Below are 21,052 nucleotides of genomic sequence, written 5' to 3' on the forward strand. Positions count from 1 at the left end.
TGTAAAAGAACAGAGTGTCTACTGCTTGCCGTTTGCAGAAATATTCACCTTTAAAAGGTGGAGGAAATCCTACCCTTTAAAATGATTGATTGATTGGAAGCATTGTTTTTCTGGAAAGTCAAGGTTTTGGATGATTAATCAACCAATTGAATAAAATTTGCAGTGTAGATGAAAAGGTATTTCTTCCTCACAACAGGGAATGCAGGATCATATTTGTCAAGCTGCCACATCCTTGGTTTAGCAGTTCAGCTTTCTGAGGTGAGTGGTAGGTGCTCAGTGGGGAAAGAAATACATGCAGGCTGCACACGCCCACAGACACTCCTCCCCCACCTCCAGGTTAACAGCGGGTGAGTGCTGGCTGGCATTCAGGAACAACAGTTGATGACAGCATTTTACACTGTCCGTTATAATTATAATTTAATCTATGGATCTGAATATGTCAAACTAGCTCTGTGCCCCTTTCATTTTTAATGTGTGCCCAGTGAAATCCAGAAACTTGTAATAACCAATAATGAGAAATTATCTCCCACCCGGGGAGAGTGCGGATCAGCTCCCTCTATCAGCTCCAGCTCCATGCGGGGACATGAGAGAAGCCTCCCACATCCCACATCCGGGCGTCCCCTGGGCAACGTCCTTGCAGACGGCCAATTCTCTGACTCCAGAAGCGACTCCAGTTGCTCCTGACACGAAAAAATATCTTTTTTTAAATCAACACTGCTTTCAAACAGAATGGCAAATTCTAACAACTAAACAAGAAATTAATTTGCTGTTGTCCTTGCCATTATTTTCTACAAGACTGATGCTGAGTGTATCATTCACTATCCTGAACCACCTCAAATGTGAAGGGAGAGCCAGCCTAACTAGGTACCAGCCAGGGACCTCAGCTCAGAAGGAGATTACTGGAAATCTCCTCTTGCTTGCCATCTTCCATCAGGTGAGGCATGACAAGAACAGTATCCACTCTGTGACCTAGTCTCTCGAAGGTGGTGGAGAATCAAATGACAAGGTGGATAAATAGGAAGTAACAACAACAGTGTGGGAGAGGTGAGGTAACACAGAACGTCCTCTTCTGAGAGAGGAGTACCAGGCAAGCATCTCACCACCACTCTGTATCTGACATTTCATATATCTAGTGAGGCAAATTGGTCAATGAACCTTAATACAATCAGCTCTCCACACTTGCTAGAATTAGGGGCATATGTCCCCATAGAAGTGAAAAACCACAAATAAAGAAATTACTTTTTTATTTTGAGAGAACATCTCCATAAATTTATAGGTCTTCCATCCCAAATCTATGGTCAACTTCTGCTGGAAGTTGACCATAGAATTGCATTGGAGGGCATAAAGATTCCAAGAAAGATGTTCTCTCTAGAAATCTCTAGGTCCTCCAGAATAACTGGAGGAAGTTGACCATAGAGTCACACCAGAGGATCGAGATCCCTAGAGACAAGTTTTAATCAAATCCTCAAAAGCCAAAAGTGCAAATGTGGAGGGACAACTATGACTCGGTGGCTCTGCTAGATTTCAGGAAGAATGCTCTAGTATCCAAAGATCTGGATACTAACCAAGTGGACTCCTGCTTTTCTTCTGAAATCTGATCAAATCAGGTGATTTTACAGTGGTTTGAATATTAAGAGGCGGTGCAAGCAAGACAATGTATACATAGACCAGGGGTCCCCAAACTTTTTAAACAGGGGGCCAGTACACGATCCTTCGGACTGTTGGCGGGCCAGACTATAGTTGGCCACTGAGCAATAATTATTATTAATAATAATAACAACAATAATAATAATAATAATAATAATAATAATAATAATAATAGTAAAGAGGGTTGGAAGAGACCCTTTGGGCCATTGAGTCCAATCCCCTTCTGCCTTTGTGCACTGAAAGCACAAGCAAAGCATCCCTGACAGATGGCCACCCAGCCTCAATGTTAATAATAATAATAATAACAATAATAATAAAAAATGTGCCGTGCCAAAAGATCTCAGCCGGCATTTGGAAACAACAGACATTGACAAAATTACGATCTGCCAACTGCAGAAGGCCACCCTTCTGGGATCTGCACACATCATCCGAAAATACAACACACAGTCCTAGATACTTGGGAAGTGTTCGACTTGTGATTTTGTGAAACGAAATCCAGCAGATCTATCTTGTTTGCTGTGTCATAATAAAAAAGAGGGTTGGAAGAGACCCTTAGTCCAACCCCCTTCTGCCTCTGCACACCAAAAGCACAAGAAAAACATCCCTGACAGATGGCCACCCAGCCTCAATGTTAATAATAATAATAATAATAATAATAATAATAATAATAATAATAATAATAATAATAATAAGGGTTGTAAGAGAAGAAGAGACCCCTTGGATCATTTAGCCCAACCCCCTTCTGCCCTTGTGCTGTGGGGGCCGGATAAATGGCTTCGATGGGCCGCATCCGGCCCCCGGGCCTTAGTTTGGGGACCCCTGACATAGACTATGGGTTGAGATTACAACATTATTAAAATACTCTGACATTTCTTCTTGATGTAACATGTAATAAATAACTCCCATGCTGCGTCAGCTCCACTGGCTGCCAGTTAGTTACCGAGCACAATTCAAAGTGCTGGCTTTGGCCTATAAAGCCCTAAACGGCCCCAGCCCAATTTACCTGTTCGAACACATCTCCTTCTATGAAGCACCGTGGAGATTAAGATCTTCCGGGGAGGCCCTGCTTCCAGTCCCGCCACCGTCACAGGCGCAATTGGCAGGGACAAGAGACAGGGCGTTCTCAGTGATTGCGCCTCGGCTATGGAACTTCCTCCCTGGTGAGATTAGATCAACCCCCTCCCTCCTGTCCTTTAGAAAGATGGTAAAGACCTGGCTGTGGGACCAAGCCTTTGGGTAGTGCAATGATGGCAGCAATAGGAAATTTCACCCTGCTGACCGGATACAGTGTGGCTGTCTTGTGATTGTTTTAAATAATGGTTTTAATGTGAAGATAACTGATTTTAGTATTTATATATTTTTATGGTTTATTTTATTCTCCGGCATTGAATGTTTGCCGTATTTATGTTGTGCTCCGCCCTGAGTCCCCTTCGGGGTGAAAAGGACGGAATATAAAGGTTTTAAATAAATAAATAACAAATGCAGTTACAAGCAAGATCTTCAATTAAGCAGAAACTCCTTGATCAAAACATTCCATTACTGGACCTAGTCCTGACATGAGGTCAGCTTCTACTGAACCCTTTCTAAATGCAGCCAGCATCTCACAATTGGCTCAGAAAGTAACATCAATTGTCCTCAGTAATTCTCAGACTGTTATCTCTTTTAAAATATAAAATCCTACCTTGGTACAAGCTATCAAGCCCCATCAATTTAAAAACGTGTTTCAGTATATGCTGTTTATCCTTTGCCTTTCTCAATGCTGGAGTAAGTCATTTTTCATTATCATAGCTGAACAGGAATACATCACCCTAATCCCCTCTAAATACAGATCAAAACATTCCTAGAATATTGGCCTTTTTGTTTGTTGCATCACAACTGACCAGTTTAGGCATCCTCATCTAATCACAGCATTTCTTCTCCATTATGTTTAACAAGTGGATGCTTGTGGACATTTGCTGAAAGGTTTAATTCTAACTGGTCAGGAGCACAGCACAAAGGGCTAAATGTTTCATAACAAAATCTCTCTATGACCTAAAATAAATTCAGTGCTGCCATTTTACAACATTACACACTTTTAGTCTACAGAAAAAGATTTTAAAATGAAAAAGGACTGGAAAACTTGTTATTTTTTCCATAGCCTGTAATTATGTGGGGTTTATTTTTAAGGTCTTTTTAAACAAATGGTTGTTACACCGCACCACTTTCTCTCAGGTTGAAAGGATTGTAATGAAAAGAACAGGGCTAAGAGTGTTGAAGTTTAGGCTCCTATTTAATTTCTGTCTTTTCAAAGCTTAGAACATAAGGCAGCATACAATCACCAACCAGGCAGCAACACCTTCTTTCTTTTCTCTCTTTTCTGTCTGAAAAGTTCAGGACCTTGCAAAAGAAAAGATCAGTGGAGCTGCTTAAAGTCCCTCTGAAGCAAATAATATCCCAGACCTTCTTGCATTTTTATCTGTAGAGAAGGTCAGTGGTCTTTCCATCTGCTCTTTCTCTTCTCTTCCCAATTCTTCCTTCCTATTGGCCCTTTTCACTCACTACCCTTATGCTCACTCAGCCCTTCCTTCTCATTCCTATCAGGTATAGCATTCTCTCTTTCTCTCTCTAACAGACCATAATGGGGATATTCCAACTCGTTTCTGATTTTGCTGGTAGAAGGCTAGTGATGTCATCCACTTGAAGAATAAAGTTGGCACTGCCATCTACAAATAGATATTAACAAAACAGATGTAACCTCAACACACACACACCAGCATCCTTTTAATCTCCACGTGCAATTCCAGAAGTCCCAGCTTGACAAGTTTGGAGCAAAATTTTAAACATTCAAACAAGCATTGCTTTTTATTATTGATACTATACATGTGCACAATATTTCTTGCCAATAGAACAGCACGAAAAAGTATGCAGCCATAGCTGGAAAAATAAACGCAGCTGTAAAGAAAACCAAATCTTAAAATCCCAATTTAAAACTATTTTCAAAAGCCAGAGAAGTGTGAATAAAAATAAAATGCATCCAAAAAGATGCCATCTTGAGTTCAAACAGAAGAAAAAATATGCTAATTGTTACCAGTCCATGAACTTTCCAAACAAAATGCCAGAAAGCTAGCAGGGCAATGGACAGCTGTGTCTTCTTTGCAAGGGTATCCAGAATACGTTGATTTATTGCTATGGAGAACGAATGGCTCCTCTCCTAATTTTTTAACTCCCACAGAAGATGAGATATGGGAGAGGTTGGAGAGATCAAGGAAGTATGCACAGGAGGAGGTCATGAGAAGGACTAGAACATACAGACCCAGGCTTTAGGAGTAATGTGTTCCCACAGATATGTATGAATGAAGAAATAAATCACAGTAGTCTACGCTAGCTGTAACTTCCAAACTATCTTGATGGGCAGTCTCACACAAAAACATACGGTAGTCTACAGTGTAAACAATACCCAGAGATATTTAAAACACAGATTGCTGAGATCAAACCTTACCCCAAAAGGAGAAGTCAGACCAGACAGGAAAGGTGAAAGACACCTCTCCCCCCGACAACTCTGAAACAACCCAGCAGCTACAGTAGTTGTGGAACCACTTTTCTCTTTGTTTCTGCATGAAGCAATGGGTAGTAGATAGGGTAATCATGCCAGTGGGGGTATGCCCAAGCTGGTAGTGGGCACAGCCGTAGGTCCTTTGTGTTATTTATGCTCTTTGGGGCCCCATAACTGATTTTGAAGGTTGCAAAAATTGTGTAGCTTGACACCTAGTGGCTGTTTTAGACACTAACATAAATCTGATCGCAACAACAAGCAGCAAGTGTTTCAGCTGTCACTTGAAGCCACAAACTGGCATACTTAGTTTGCAGCCTCAAATGGCAGAATATACTCTGTTGGCTCTCCTTGTCTCCCCTGAATGGGGGGGGGGGGGCACAATGAGATGTTTTTGGTTTCCATATTTAAAAGACTGAAGAGTGGGCCATGCTCCAGGTTGCAGAGTAGGCCATGTACCTGAAATGGACCTATTACGCACTTCACATCATGGTCTCATAAAAATCATAGAATCACAAAGTTGGAAGAGATCCCAAGGGCCATCTAATCCAACCCCTGACCTTGCAGGAACTCACAACCAACTTTTAATGACAGATTACTCATTTTTTTCCTTTCAATTGAGTATGGTTTATGAACCCAACTTAGTTTTTTAGAATCAAATTTGAAGGCTTATATTTCTGAAAAAGAAAGGAAAACCATCAAGCAAAATCAGCATTTGCTGCATATTGTTATTAACAGATTAATTTAAATATCCAAAACAGCCACTAGCTGGTGTTCAAAAACTGTTTAATCTTGCCGAATATTTTGTGACCCCATCACTGAGTTAATGGGACCCCATTAGTGATGAACAGTTTAAGAAGCAGAGGTCTAGGACAGTTAAGACAGCAAAAATCACCTTGAGGTTGCAATTTGCCACCTCTGTTCTGAAAGCTGCCAAAATGAAACAGATTTTAGTATTACATAATGAAGCTGTAAACTAGATTACAAAGAAAGGAACTAACAAAATCAACTCTGAGAATTCCTTGTTTAAGAAAACTGTATGAAATTAATGAGGTCACCAGAAGCTGAAAGGCAACATGAAGGCGCACACACATGCACATACAAGTACATTACATTGTTATAAGTGACATTCCATTCTGGTTTTCATTCCTTTAGATGAAACAATAGTCAATATTTCCTTTATTACAGTTACATATCATAGTGGAAACAATTTTGAGAGATACCCCTGCATAGAGAATAGAGCTTCAACAGTCCCCCCATGCATTTTCACATAAGCTCCCATTCTCTCCTCCCTTTCAAATGCCAAATTGCTGCTTTTCACATGCAGTTTTGTTACTCCTACAGGTGATTTACCCACTCAAAAATGGGTAAATCACTGCTGTTAACAATCACTTACTAAATCTATTAGTTAATCCCAAGTGGAGTATGGAAACAGAGTAATACAACACTTTAATAATGTATCTTATGCAGATTTCTTAAACTATTTCTTAAAATATTTTAAAAATAGAAAACTTCAAATGAAGAGCAATCATAAATGTTTAATGACACTTAATTAAGAATCTGGAGCTTTAGTAAATAAAATGGTAATTGCTTTAAGTCAAAGGCATCCAAAGACTTATACAGATCTACAAAAAATTCTGATAGCAAGAGCTACTTGGAAGGTTGATATGGGCAAACCTGAATTAATGTGTTACTCAAGAGCAACGGTTATTTGATGAATTAAGAGTTGTAAAACTTACTGTTTGGAGTCCATGTTTATCAGAGGAGCACTGAGTTGTAAAGCTTTAGTATTTTATTTAAGGTTAAAGATTTACTTAGAAGTTTGCTTATCAGTTAATGATGGCTAAATAACAAGCAATAAATACTGTATAAAATATACATGCTAACGACCTGATGTACAGATGTCTAGAAAAGCTTTACATACTTGAGTTTAAGTAATGAGAAAGGAATTGTTATTTTTCTGAGATTTAATTTAAATAATAATCTTACATATGTTGTCGACCGCGTTTCTAGGGGATCGGGCCCCTTAAGGAGAGAGCCGATCCGGTCCTGAGAGAACGGACCTTGGCGGAGCCAATAAGAGAATATGAGCCGCAATACAACCTGGAGCCGAAATGAAGAAGGTCCGCCAAAGATGAAGGAAAATCCGCCAAGGAGTCTTTATTGAGCGATTCAGCTGAAAAGGACACTAGTAGCGATCATTCAGTCTACTAGCGTCCCATATAATCAAAATACAGCCATATTTATACAAAATTTCAGTCTGACAGCCCTTTGAATTTCCCGCCCCGCTCCCCCGCCCATCTGATCGCGGATAGGCTAGAAGGCTGAACGAGGCGGGCTTTCGTTTCCCGCCTTGCTCTGCTGGCCCAATGGGGAGCCGCTTTTTGTCCCCACTCGGGCCAATCAGAGAGGAGGAGGCGGGAGCTATTGAAACAATGAAGTGCCAGGGCAGGAAATATCAGATTAACTCCTGCCAGACCGATTTCTAAAGGAATTAATGGCACCCATCAAGGATGTCCGGGTTCCTGTCACGTTCACAGATTTTAGATATGCCTTGGGGTGTCAGAGGGGAAGTGGTGATGGGTGTTGATGAGCCACAGGGCGCCTTCCTGAGGTGTCCTGGAATTTCCTGGGATATGACAATGTTTGCTCTGGGGGCTGAATCACCTTTAGGACTATACTCCGAATTTGGTGACTCAAGCCTTATATTGTCCATGCAATCTGAATTAGATTGGGTTAAGCTGTGGCAGATTATCCTTTTGTTTTTTTGGGAAAGGAAGCCTGGGTCATAGGAGCAGGGGTTCATGTTGGGGTCAAAATATTTCCCATTTGATTTCATGATTTGACAATTATATGAAATAGAATGAAAATTAAAATAAAGTTGGAACATAAACCCAGCTGGGAAAAACACACATTTTCCGGGGATCCCAAAGAGTACAAATACATATAGGCAGATAGATAGATTTCAAGGAAGCAAGGGAGAATCCATAAAGGTGGGTTACATTGCATAAAGGGGAATCATGAATGATATAAACAATTGAAAACATTTGATAAGAACGAAGTTCACAACATCTGGGGAACCCAATATGGAAAGTCATAGGAGTGGAGTTCTAGCAGCATGATTTCACAATTCATGAAGTTATTATCTCTTGCCTCAGAGTGCAGGGATAATCCACAGTAAACTCCAGTAAAAAAGTCTCAATCACCTTCTACTATAAATATATGGAATATAGAACATAAATTCTTGACTTTTGAACTATCTTTTACAAAGTCCTGGGGGGGGGGGGAGGGTGGTCACCTCGATCACACATAGACTAAAATGCACTTCTTTTGTAAATATTCATTTAACCTTTTGGGGGAGTTAAGAGCTCAGATTTATGGGAAAACATTTTAACAATAAAATCAAGCATAGAATGCATAAATCTGCTCTGATGTTGTTGGTGTATCTTCACTATTAGAAGCTAATCAAGGCTGTGTACCTGTCAACCGAACAGCCTTTTTGAGCTCAAATTAATTTAAGCCTTTTTAGCCTGTTAAAATGAAATCCTTTGATTAAAAAAATGCCAAGATCTAACATATTGATGCTAAGGACATTTTGTTTTAGCCTACATAGAACTGATTCTGATGTCATATTTTATTGAAAATGTATTTATATTTATAACATAATAAAAATGAAAAACAGATAGAAATGTGTTCTCCTTACTATTTCATCTTAGTGCAATATTGTTGTGTGATTTCAGCTTCCACAAGAACCACTAGTTTAGAGGCCCAATGTGTCTAGCTTCCCAGGCCAAAAGAGATGCAGATGGGTTGAAGGCAACATCAGAGGTTTAGTCTCAATGGGCAAAGAGGATGTCAGCAGAGAAAGCACTCCAAAGGACTGATATACTGCAACTGCAAACACAGAGCATATTTATTTCATTGGACAGCTATTCAAGATTCCCACAATAGCATCTAATTGGCTCAGAAAGTATCCAGCTAGGATCCGCTTCATAATTGGTTTGGGATTCCCTCAGACGTCATTGTTAGTTGATCTTTGCTGTGGCAGGAAAATTTAATAGACTAAAATTGGATAACTTTGAAGAGTCTGTCCATTTATTGATCTGCCCCTAAGATGGGCGTGATCAGAAAGGAATGCATGGGGAATCAATCATGGGCTTAATGTCCTGGCTCTGGTTGTTACATTGGTGTTAGTCCAGACAGAGCCGGTCCACCGCCGAGGCCAATGAAGCGGCCACTGGTGGCGCGTTGCTCCTGGGGGCGCCATTGAGGCGCCCCTGCGGCGGCGGCGCACAGGACCATCGGCTCACCAAACCGCCAAACACCTTCCTGGCGAGGCCTCCAGGAAGACCTCACGAGAAGAGCAAGGCATCGCGAGAAGGGCGAAACCTCCAGGAAGATCTCACGAAAAAAGCGAGAAGGGCGAGGCCTCGCGAGAAGCGCGCTCTCAGCTGGTGGAAGGAAGTTTCCTTACGCTGGTTACAGCAGCTGGAGAGCGCATCGGTCTTTCCGGTGGACCGGGTGGGCCTTCCAGAGCCCGCATCGGCCCTTCTGGAGCCCGCTGCCATCTGTTGGAAGCAAGGCAAGTGGGGTTTATTTGTCTGTGGAATAATGTCCAGGGTAGGAGAAAGCGCTCTTGTCTGTTGGGAGGCAGGTGTGGATGTTGTAATTCATCACCTTGATTAGCATTTAATGGCTCTGTGGCTTCAAGGCCTGGCTTCCTCTTGCTTGGGAGAATCTTTTTTTGGGATGTGTTAGCTGTCCCTGATTGCTTCCTGTCTGGATTTCCCGAGTGTTGTTCTTTATTTAGGCTTTTCCTTAATCTCTCCTTATTATCCAACATTTTCACTTATCCAACGCTTTTATTTTTAAGTGATTGGTTTGGGGGGGGGGGGGCAAAATTTCTGTTCACCTATACTTGAAAATTACCTTGGACCTGCTCTGAGTCCAGATACAGAATGGGCCATCTTAAGGATGTTGCAAGGATTGCTTGGAGCAAAGGAGAGGAAGATGTTCCCAAAACATATCAGGTGAAACATGAAAAGGACCCCCAGGCTCTAACGCAAGCCCCATTGTATGTTCCCCCCACGTCTCTCAGTTCTGTTGTGAAAGGTTTATGATAATTTGAGGGCATTGTTTCCTGGAGTCCAGGGTGTGTTGGGCAACATTCCAAAGCAATTAATTAGGGGTTACTAGAGGACAAGGGCACACGGGCTCACAGTATATCTCAATGGAGCTGTGTTTAGAAATTCATGTAATTCATAATTTGGGGGCTGATTTTTCGATCACATAATCAAAACGGAGCTCAACAAAAGCATTTGTTCGTTTGCAGTATTATCACTGTAGCTAGCCTGCAGTGTGAGGCTCCTAAACACTGGGATTAGACACTATTACTTCCTGACACATGGGAAAGGCTGTTTGTGATATTCTACTCGGTGGGATGAATCCAGTTGCATTTAATTTATAAGGGACTATCCAGAATGGAGAATTACAATAGTTTGAAAAACCTTAATTGTCAAAACTTTTTTACTAGTATATTCTTTTATGTACTGGAGATCTTTGGCAGAAAATTCTTACTTCACAAAACTACAAATCCCAGGAATTCATAGGTTCAAACCATGACAATTAAAGTGGTATTGATGTGCGGTAATTGTGTAGTATGGATTCCTTTTCACAGTGGTTGGTGCCCACCAGGGTCGGTGGACTGGAGAATAAGGACATTTAGGAGGAGGAGCTTAAAGGGCACAAAAAAAAAAAGATACCAAAAGCATCTACTGTTTCCCCTATCCTTCTTCCTGAGGTGGGGCATGACCCCTCCTCCCCGGTCCAATTAATAATAACTATAATTGGAACCGTGGCAGAGAGATCTGCAGACAGCAGGAGCCCAGAGCCCAGCTGATCGAGTATGTGAAGGATCGGAGGAGCAAAGCAGCAGCTACCAAGCGTCCTGGATACATTTTATCTTATTTATTTTATTTATTTCCCACACTTGTACCCCACCCTTCTCACCCCGAATGGGATTCAGGGCGATCTAACAACAGTAAGCAATTTGATGCCAGACATACAATTCCTAAAAGAGCAGTTACAATTAAAACCAAGATTTAAAGTATCAATTATTAAAAACATCAATTAATATAACACAAGTACAAAATCATAGTCCAAGGTCAGTCCACTAGTCAATCACTCAATATTCTCATTATTCTCATTCATGATTTGGAATGTGCCCTTGAATATATATTTATATGGATGTTTTAACTAACGCTATCTATTTTAACTGTAATTGTTTTTATATACTATGTTTTATATTGATTTGTTCAGGGTCTAATGATGCTAATTGTAAGGCCGCCCTGAGTCCCCCCAGGGGTGAGAAGGGCGGGATATAAATGCTTGTAATAAATAAATAAAATAAATAATTATTGCATTATTACAGTTACTGCTCAAATGCTTGGTCCCATAACAATGTCTTAAGTTGTTTTCCTGAAAGACAGGATGGAGAGGGTTGTTCTGATTTCATTGTGTAGTTCCACAGACGAGCGGCCACCACTGAGAAGGCCGTCTCTCATCCCCACCTCTCGTCTCTACCAGTCGAGCTTGCAAGGGTGGTGGGACCGAGAGCAGGGCCTCCCCCGACAATCTTAACCTCCAAGGTGGATCATAGAGGGAGATACGTTTGGACAGGTAAGCTGGGCCTGAACCATTTAGGGCTTTAAATGCTTTGAATTGGGCCCTGGTCAAAGTGGTCCCTGGTCAAAAAATGGTTGGGAACCACTGCTGTAGATGAAGGAATATATTCAACAGTTCAAAGGATGCCAATGTCTACCCTCAAAAATGACAAGCTGTTTACAATGCTTGTGGTGTTGGTCCTTTGGTTTAATGTACAGAGCAGTCCTGCATATGGCTTTTCTTTTATACCTGGTCTGTTGTGGCATATAGTATTGTACCGATGTCAGATTTTAATGCATTTTCTATAAACTCTGATATGCACTGAATGGCCTTTCAGCTTCAAGGTTTGGCTTGAAGAGTTCTTTCTCTGAAACTGGGTTTTCCAGGTACAGTATATAAACCCCTCTTTTAAAAAATAATTTTTATTAAGATAATTTTACAATGAGGAAGTATACAATTCTAAAAAAGTGGGGAGAGAGATAAATGGAAAAAAAGGTGAGGGGAAGAAATGGAAAAGTTCTGGCATTGGGAGGATAGACAAAAGAGAAGAAAGAAAAAAAGGGAAAAAAGAAAAATGGGTTGTGGACATATATTTGCCCACAACCCAGGTATATAAACCCCTCTTGATTAGTTTCCAAGAGACCTCACAACCTCTGAAGATGCCTGCCATATAAACCCTTCTTGCCTAGTTTCCAACAGACTTCACAACCTCTACGGATGCCTGCCATATAGATGCAGGCGAAACGTCAGGAGAGAATGCTTCTGGAACGTGGCCATACAGCCCCAGAAAGCTCACAGCAACTCAGACCTTGTAAAACTCCCAACTCCTCTAAGATCCCATAGAACTGTGCCAGGGTAGTTCAAAGTAGTGTATGAAGTCTGCAGTAGTAGTGGAGATGAGAGAAGGAAGACAACTAGGCCGCCACCGCCGGGGCCCCTCCCGTTACCATGGAGACAGGCGAGCAGGGTGTAATCCGACGCAGTGAGGTCACAGGGGGAGGGAGCGGGGCACGTAGGCGCGCGGGGCGAAGAGAGGCGTAATCATCATCGGCGGCGGCCGCGCGCGGGGGCTCGGCTCTTCTGAGCGCGAGGACAGGACAGGCCAGTGGGGACGAAGAGGGGAGGGCTAGAGGCGCGCGTGCGTCACGCTCTATCAGGGCGCGAGGACAGACAGACAGAGAGAAGGAAGACACGCTCGAAGAGCTGAGGTGCGTGCCTTCCTGCCTGCCTTGCGGTCTGTGGGACAAGGCGAAGGAGGAAGGAAAGAAGGACGGAAGGAAGGGGGAGGGGTGACAGAGACAGAAAGAAAGAGTGAGTGCTGCAATAGCCAATTAGAAGGCAGGGCTGAGGTGTTCCTTCACCAATCGGGGCGGGGGGGCGTTGCCTGTGTGAGCGCGCCGGCCAATCGCACGAGCGGCATCCAGAGCCGCGCGCCAATCGCTGGCCAGGAAACACCCGCGAGCGCGGAGCCGGGGATGTCCTACAAGCCCATCGCGCCCGCCCCCGCCAGCTCCGGAGCCGCCGGCACCAGCAGCAGCAGCAGCAGCGCCAGCCCCGCCCCCGGAGCCCCGCCGCTCGGTAAGAGCCCCTTCCGCCAACCCTTCCCTATCCTTTCTTTCCTTGCCCTGGGCCTCTTCCTCCCTTCTCCGGCACAATGCCGAAGACTCCGGGCAAACAGAAAAAGAGGCACCCGCAACTCCCCTCATGGGTGGCGGAGAGAGCGCTCTCTGAGGGCCCGCAGCACCCAAACTTTGTTTCGCACCCAAAGTGTTCGAAATGTTGTATGAACATTGACGCTCAGACTTTGAGACCTGACTCCCATTCACTAGACATTTCTTTACTGACAGTCTAAAACAGGCATGGGCAAACTTGGGCCCTCCCTCCAGGTGTTTTGGACTGCAACTCCCACCATTCCTCACAGCCTCAGGCCAAGGGGGAAAAGGAAAGGGCTGAGCCTGTAAGAAATGGCGGGAGTTGCAGTCCAAAACACCTGGAAGGCTCAAGTTTGCCCATGCCGGTCTAAAAGCCGGAAAGTAATTTTATACGCTCTATTTTTAATAAGTTTGTGCTCCAAACAACGTTTGGGTACACTGAACCATCAAAAGATTCGAAATATTGTGATTAGAATTACTTTCAGACATGGGTCTCATCGACACGAAATCTCATTATGTATATCTATGCAAATACAAATATAAGAATAATGTGTTGTCAAAGGCTTTCGTGGCCGGAATTACTGGGTTGCTGTGAGTTTTCTGGGCGCTCTAGCCATGTTTCAGAAGCATTCTCTCCTGACGTTTTGCCCACTCTATGGCAGTCATCCTCAGAGCTTATATATCTGGAATAATGTCCAGGGTGGGAGAAAGAACTCTTGTCTGTTTGAGGGGAGTGTGAATGTTGGAGTTAATCACCTTGACTAGCATTAAATGGCTTTGCAGCTTCAAAGCTTGGCTGCTTGCTGCCTGGGGAGAATCCTTTGTTGGGAGGTATTAACTGGTCCTGATAGAATCATGGCGTTAGAAGACACCTCATAGACTATCCAGTCCAACCCTCTGCCAATAAGCAGGAAAATTGTATTGCTTCTTGTCTGGAATTCCCCTGTCTTCTGAGTGTTGCTCTTTATTTACTGTCCTGATTCTAGAGGGTTTTTTTAAATACTGGGTAGCCAGATTTTGTTCATTTTCATGATTTCCTCTTTTCTGTTGAAATTGTGGATTTCAGTGGCTTCTCTGTGTAGTCTGATATGGCGGTTGTTAGAGTGGTCCAGCCATTGAACAACACTCAGGGGAATTTCAGACAAACAACCAGGACCAGTTAATATTTCCTAGCAAAGGATTCTCCCAGGCAGGAAGCAGCCAGGCTTTGAAGCTGCAAGGCCATTTCATGTTAATAAAGCTAGCAAATTGCAACATTTACACTTGCCTCAAACAGACGAGTTCTTTTTCCTACTCTTGACATTCCACAAATCTATAAATCTCACTTGCCTAGTTTCCAACAGACCTCACAACCTTTGAAGATGCCTGCCACAGATGTGGGTGAAATGTCAGGAGAGAATGCTTTTGGAACATGGCTATACAGTCCGGAAAACTCACAGCAACCCAATAATAATAATAATATTTATATCCCGCCCCATTGTCCCATGTGGACTCAGGGCGGCTAACAATATAAATAGGCAAACATTCAATGTTGTCAAAATACGTACATAAATTAATAAAACGTATAAAAACAGTATCAGGTTCAGTAATACAAATACACCATAATAAACAAAACACAAATTACACTCTAAACAATACACATAAAATTAAAAGCCAAACTCCTCCGAAATAGTTGTGATTGGAATTACTCTGACTTGGGTCCCATCTACCCAGTTTCTCATTATGTACATCTATGCAAATACAAATATTTCAAACTCCCAAAAATATTGTCTATGAAATTACTTTCAGGCTTATAGGCCTTTAAACTATCCGATACCTCATTATGTATATCTATGGAACTACAGATATTCCAAAATCCTCAAATATTGTGTATAAAATTACTTTCAGACTTTTAGACTCTAGCCCCATCTACCAGATATCCTAAGTACTTGTGTGTAAGTACGGCTATTCTAGATTCCCAAAATATTGTATATACAGTTGCTTTTAGACTTACGTCCTATTTACCTCATGTCTCCTTATATACATAAGTACAACTATAGACATTTCAATCTCTGGTAATAAATACAGTATTGTTGTTATATTTATTTGAATCACACTTTTATCTTGCAACCAAGATGCAGGGTAACAAAGTATTTTATATAATGTTAGCTTCTTACTTTGAGACTTGGCTCTCATCTATCAGATATTTCATTTTGTATGTCTATGCAACTATAGATATTCCAGATTCCCAAAATACTGTGTTGAAAATTACTTTTAGACTTTGAGACTTGGGTCCCATCTACCAGATAGCCCATTTTGTACATATATACAGCTACAGATATTCCAAACTCTTGCCACAATATTTGTATTACATTCAGAAAATACAGATGTAAAAAGCATCACATGAGCCCTGCCAGAAAAATTTAAAGTTGAATTGCTAGGATTGCCGTGAGGGTTGGAATGGACAAGGAGATGGAAAGATGAATGCTCACCCTGCAGAAGTAAACCCTAGTTTGCTCAGTATAGTGGCATAGCATTACACCCCAAGGGTAAAGTCCTATAACCAGTTTCTTATGATTCCTTTCTTAGTCCTACTGAACACTTCTGAGTCGATGTGAATCAAATGCATTACAAGTTTTGGATGGTGTTCTATGGAATTAGCAAGCAAAAAGTATGGCTGAAATATTAGAAACAACTGTAACTTTCTCTGTAGTTTTCAGAATACAGAAATAGCAATGGATATATGATTATGGGAAACAATATTAAAGGCATGAACTGTTAAATCTATATACACAAAGTGCTTTGATTCAGTGTACCAGAAGTTTCGTTCAGTGTTTATTTTAGATCCTTCTGGTTGGGCTTTGCTCAGAATCTGTCATATGAGGAATGAAAAGAATAACTTTTCTCCATAATATGGTATATTGGCTTTCAGCTCTATTGTGTGTGTGTGTGTATAGGTTTTGGGAGCTTGCTTGTGCCAGACAGAACCCTGCTCTTTGCCTTTGAATAGCAGAGATGGGCTAGAAGGTGAAACAGTTACCTTACTTTCACTATGGTAGTTTCATCAACACTATCTCATGTAAAAATGTAAGAGCCTGTCTACCCCCACATACCCATGTTTGTCATCTGGACAATACCCGCAGCATAATGAAAAGGAGCAGCAGAGCAGAGAGGCTATTTGCATATCTGAAACTAAATGGCTGCTATTCTGGTTGTTGAAAGACTTGAGGGGGCAGGAGAATGCCAGGCACACAATCTTGGTAGTAAACCATTCCCTGAATTCAGAAATCAGTGGGCCCCATTTTTACTTGCCAGTATGAAAGAAAACCACCTTATTTGCAAAAGTAGCTTTGGAAAGCTATTTCCTGTCAAACTGCACTAACACCTGCAGTGTTTCATGTGGTTTTGCTTGCAATAGCCATAAGTGACACTGTTGTGCAAGTAAAAACATGCAAGTAAATTAAGCAGCAAATATAGGTTGGGCTTTACTGTAAAAAGGGAGTTAATAATCTGTAATAGTCCAATCTTTGGTTCATCAATGCAATCCTCTTAATAATGAAGCTGATGTTTTTCTTTTTCTGGATTTCTCAAATAAACTAATTGACTTGCTTTCCATCCCCTTTGCCTTCTGTGCCCTCAAATTAACACCAGATGTTACAGAAACTACCCAGACTCCAATTGCTAGCATAAGAATGCCCATTTATTTTCTCAATTAAAGACTCAGTGTTTACAGCTTTCTATTATTAGACCATTCCTTCAAGTTTGAATAACTTCCCTAGTTCTAACCCTGATTTATTCCATGATTAATAGCATGTGTTCCTATACATTTATGTTAATTAACTGCATGTATATCTTGTGTGTTTATTGCATCTATAGGATGCTTTGTAAAGGAGCTTTTAGGATGACATACAACACCAAATACCAAAACGCTGTAGGCTAAGGATCATATGAATGGTGGCCATACTCAGACAGATGGTGGGTTATAAAGGTGACTGCTCTTTTTATCCTCCCTCTTTGTCTTGAAGAGAATAATATTTATTCTTATGTTGGCTGACAGGAAGTTAAGGCACCACCACAAGCTTCTGTGGTTAAGGCTAAAGGAGTCAGGGAAATGCTGTGTTCATATGAAGCAAACATGCATTATGTTAATTCTGCTATCATAAAAACCTTGTTGATGCCCTTAAGGGAAACCAACTCAGATCATGCTGTATGACTGTAACATTAAAGAAATGAGTGCAAGTAGAAATGCTAAAAACTTGTGTGAGAGGTAGACTCGGTTGCTTTTACTTCAGGTCTAACAAAGGAAATTGACCTGTTATAGCACAGATGTGCATGACCAAATGTTCCATTCCAAGACTGCCAAAAGTGAGTCAGAATGCACTTGAAATTCTTGAACTGCATTCAAATCTATCACCCAAACATTTTGTTAGTAGCTCTTTATAATCATGGCCAAGATCCAACAGCTTACTTCACTATCCATTGCTAATGGATACTAGATTTTCTCTTAACATAGTGGAAATAAATGGAGCTGTATTCTCCAGATGCCACCGACATCATCTGTTCAAGGTGTCTCACGTAAAGGCTTATTTATATGTATATGACTATTTTCCTTCATAGTAAAGGGAGAAATGCTGCATGTGTATATGCTCCCCACATTTAAATCAAGAATTTTCAACCCGTTCTACTCACAAATAAATATAAACCACTCTTTTATTTAGTTTTACTGCATTTGTCCTCTTGATTGCTTTTTACTTGTGTGTTCACACCAGGGTTAATCTCAGCTGTGCATATAGGTTATAACATCGGTGGATGAAACTGCGTATGTTTTCACAAACTGTGTTTTGTATCACTGTACACCCATTGTAATTAGCGGTATGCTCTGAAAAGAAAAAGATCTCACATATATCTTTAACAGAGATTTAACTATGAATGATCAAAATACCAGAAGCAGTCAACAAACAAGGTGTTGCCTGGTTGCATATATTAAAATTCAGTGTCCTTTCATCCTTTGTATGCAGTGCCATCCAGGCATAGGTTTTGTTAATTAACACCTTCTTCTAAGGTCAAATTCCCAGTGTGACCATTTTAAATAATCTTTGCAAGTATTCCCTTCAAACGTGCTAGCCCATATGCTCACGCATACTTGTGTAGTCACATCCATTGTCGCAGGAGAAGGCATGCATACAACATGTCTTCCTTCACTTATTAGGGAAGTGACTGTAAGATACTCCATTTTGTCCTGAAGTAGAAACAAATAAGCTGAATCATCAGAAACCACCCCAGAATACCCTGACAGGCCTCCAAGCAGTGTGTTGCCTTTATTTTAAAATCACCACGCCCAGTCCTCTTTCTCCTACTTTGAACTTATAAAACAAGTTGAAACAAAAAAGCAGATCTCTTTCCAATTATCTGATTTATGCCAACCATATTACACAAGTGTTCTACAGGAAAATGGTGTGGTCATTTGAAGATTACTGCCAAGTTGTTGTTTTTTTTTGGGGGGGGGGGGGGGTTGCCATGTAGAATTCAGAAGGTGTATCATAAATGAAAATCTTAATACAGCTTAAGTCTGGTCTTCAAGGAGTCCACCTGATGTTGTCTTACACTACTTACAGGGAATTGCGAGGGAAGTATTAACCTTCAAAAGCTTATAGAAGTCAACAGTACTCTTGGCTAAACCTGGTGTTTTCTCATCTTTCTTTCAGCCACGAGTGTCCCATCTCCATCTGGATCTGTCCCTGGAGCATCAGCCTCCTTCCGACCTCTCTTCAACGATTTTGGCCCCCCATCAATGGGCTACGTGCAGGTGGGTTTCAGGAAGGTTCTTCCCATCTTGTGGGAATCATGGCAGAGAGGGGCCCTTCATTTTTTTCTTGGCCTTCGTTTTATAGGCTATGAAGCCACCAGGTGCCCAAGGCTCCCAGAGCACGTACACAGACTTGCTTTCTGTCATTGAGGAGATGGGCAAGGAGATCCGGCCCACCTATGCAGGCAGCAAGAGTGCTATGGAGCGGCTGAAACGAGGTAGGAACTTTCCTGAGAGATGAACATTGTCTGGTCATGGGATATGGAAACAATAAATTGTTCTTGACTAGAACTAATAGAACATCAGAAGGCCTACATGGAACTGCATAGAAATGTGAATTGCTTTCCAAAAGATTCCAGAGTTTATCAAATTGAACATTGCATGCTTAATTTTGGTAGATTATACAGTTCATTGCTGTTCATAGCTAACCTATTTATACAAATGGTTTAGCAATACCATGCCATTAACCCTCTTCACCAATTCCTTTAGCTTTGGTTTTTCTTTTTCTTTTAGTAAAACATTGGTTTATAGTTCTATTCTTTTCAAGGAAGAAACAATGATAAGTTTATCTCTGGTGCTAATGCTAGGACCTAGCCAACTCTGCAGTTTCTTGTGCAGATAGCTGCAACACATTGAAACAGGTAGAACCTGCCGGATTAGAGTCTCTCTCTCTATCCAGTTAGTATACCTCTCACTTAGCAGTAAAATATTAGCCTGAAAGCAGGTTGTCTCCTTGTTCTTCAGTTTTATTCAGCTCTCTGGCATGCAGCCAGCAAGCTTGTCTTTCTCTTGTACTACTGACTTAAGTCAACACCCTTGCATCTTTAATTTGCCCTATAAAAGCCTGTTGCGTTCAACACTTTTAAATAGTGCCTCACTTGTGAGGGCAAACAGAAGTGTGAAAGGGGATGCAGTTGTAAACCTAAAGAAATGGGAATTGCTGGATTCATACTTTTGCCCCCAATTGTTCAGTGTCTCTGTGTTTTTCCTTCACAGGGATCATACATGCTCGGGCTCTGGTAAGGGAGTGTCTAGCAGAGACAGAGCGTAATGCCCGTACGTAACAGTTACTTCCTCTTGGCACTGCCCTGGGAGAGGAGGATTTTGGCTCTTTCCTGCCGATCCGCATTTGGTTCTCCCCTGCCCTTTCAAATCTTTCCAACCAATCAGTGTCTCACTCCTAGGATGGTGATCACCTTCAAAGACCTTTATGACAATTGGCACCTGAAGCTTCTTCTATTGCATCACAGAACTTCCCACCAATTAGCACTCTGGGAATGGGTGCAGAAAGAGTTAATTGCACACACCTTTCAGTCAACCAGTGAGAATAATGGCTGGTGGCAAGTCTTTATAAAATTTTCGGGATTTTTTTAATAAAAGAAAGGCTTTGGAATTTGGATTATTTCTTCACTGTGTTTTTCTAATTTTTTCTCCTGTGTGATGAAGGATTTAGTTTCTTCCTCACTAATATATTATTGAGAGTCTGCCTTGCAAGATGCGTTCCTTAGGTAAAGCAGCATGTGGCCCTCCCTGCCACTTGTAATGGAAGCTTTAGTCAGCAATTATGAATCTGCACTGGGAAACGTGTAATAAAATATTTCTACTTCTAAATAATTTGCCTGTGCTGTTACTACTGTGTCAGGAGTTGGCAGGTGGCCTTAAAGACTTAATCCCTAATGCTGTTCTGGTAGCTACCCCAAATGGCCTCCTCCCCTCCTATTTTTGTTGCCAGTTGAAGGCTTCGTTGTAAAGAGATTATTCTACTTGCTGTTGCTT

The 21,052-nt window shown here is 41.5% G+C and overlaps 1 protein-coding gene across 2 annotated transcripts; it reads left to right on the forward strand.

Moving 5' to 3' along the window:
• Positions 1-12,883: 12,883 nt before the first annotated feature.
• Positions 12,884-20,675, forward strand: cdk2ap2 (cyclin dependent kinase 2 associated protein 2). Of its 2 annotated transcripts, none has more exons than XM_008110621.3 (4): positions 12,884-13,417; positions 19,176-19,276; positions 19,362-19,494; positions 20,273-20,675. In XM_008110621.3, exons 1-4 carry the CDS (start codon positions 13,315-13,317, stop codon positions 20,338-20,340), a joined length of 405 nt encoding a protein of 134 aa, XP_008108828.1. In that variant the 5' UTR covers positions 12,884-13,314; the 3' UTR covers positions 20,341-20,675. The 2 variants fall into 2 exon arrangements, with proteins under 2 accessions (XP_008108828.1, XP_008108836.1); XM_008110629.3 differs by lacking the exon at positions 12,884-13,417 and adding an exon at positions 17,353-17,458.
• Positions 20,676-21,052: the final 377 nt, after the last annotated feature.

The sequence above is a fragment of the Anolis carolinensis genome, chromosome 1, assembly GCF_035594765.1.
Source record: "Anolis carolinensis isolate JA03-04 chromosome 1, rAnoCar3.1.pri, whole genome shotgun sequence".
NCBI classification, from domain to species: Eukaryota; Metazoa; Chordata; class Lepidosauria; order Squamata; family Dactyloidae; genus Anolis; species Anolis carolinensis.

Bases quoted from the DNA above. Each gene is read 5' to 3' on its own strand.
- cdk2ap2 (XM_008110621.3), top strand. From the start codon at position 13,315: ATGTCCTACAAGCCCATCGCGCCCGCCCCCGCCAGCTCCGGAGCCGCC. The intron at 13,418-19,175 runs GTAAGAGCCCCT...TCTTTCTTTCAG, and splicing joins CCCCGGAGCCCCGCCGCTCG to CCACGAGTGTCCCATCTCCA. The intron at 19,277-19,361 runs GTGGGTTTCAGG...TTCGTTTTATAG, and splicing joins CATCAATGGGCTACGTGCAG to GCTATGAAGCCACCAGGTGC.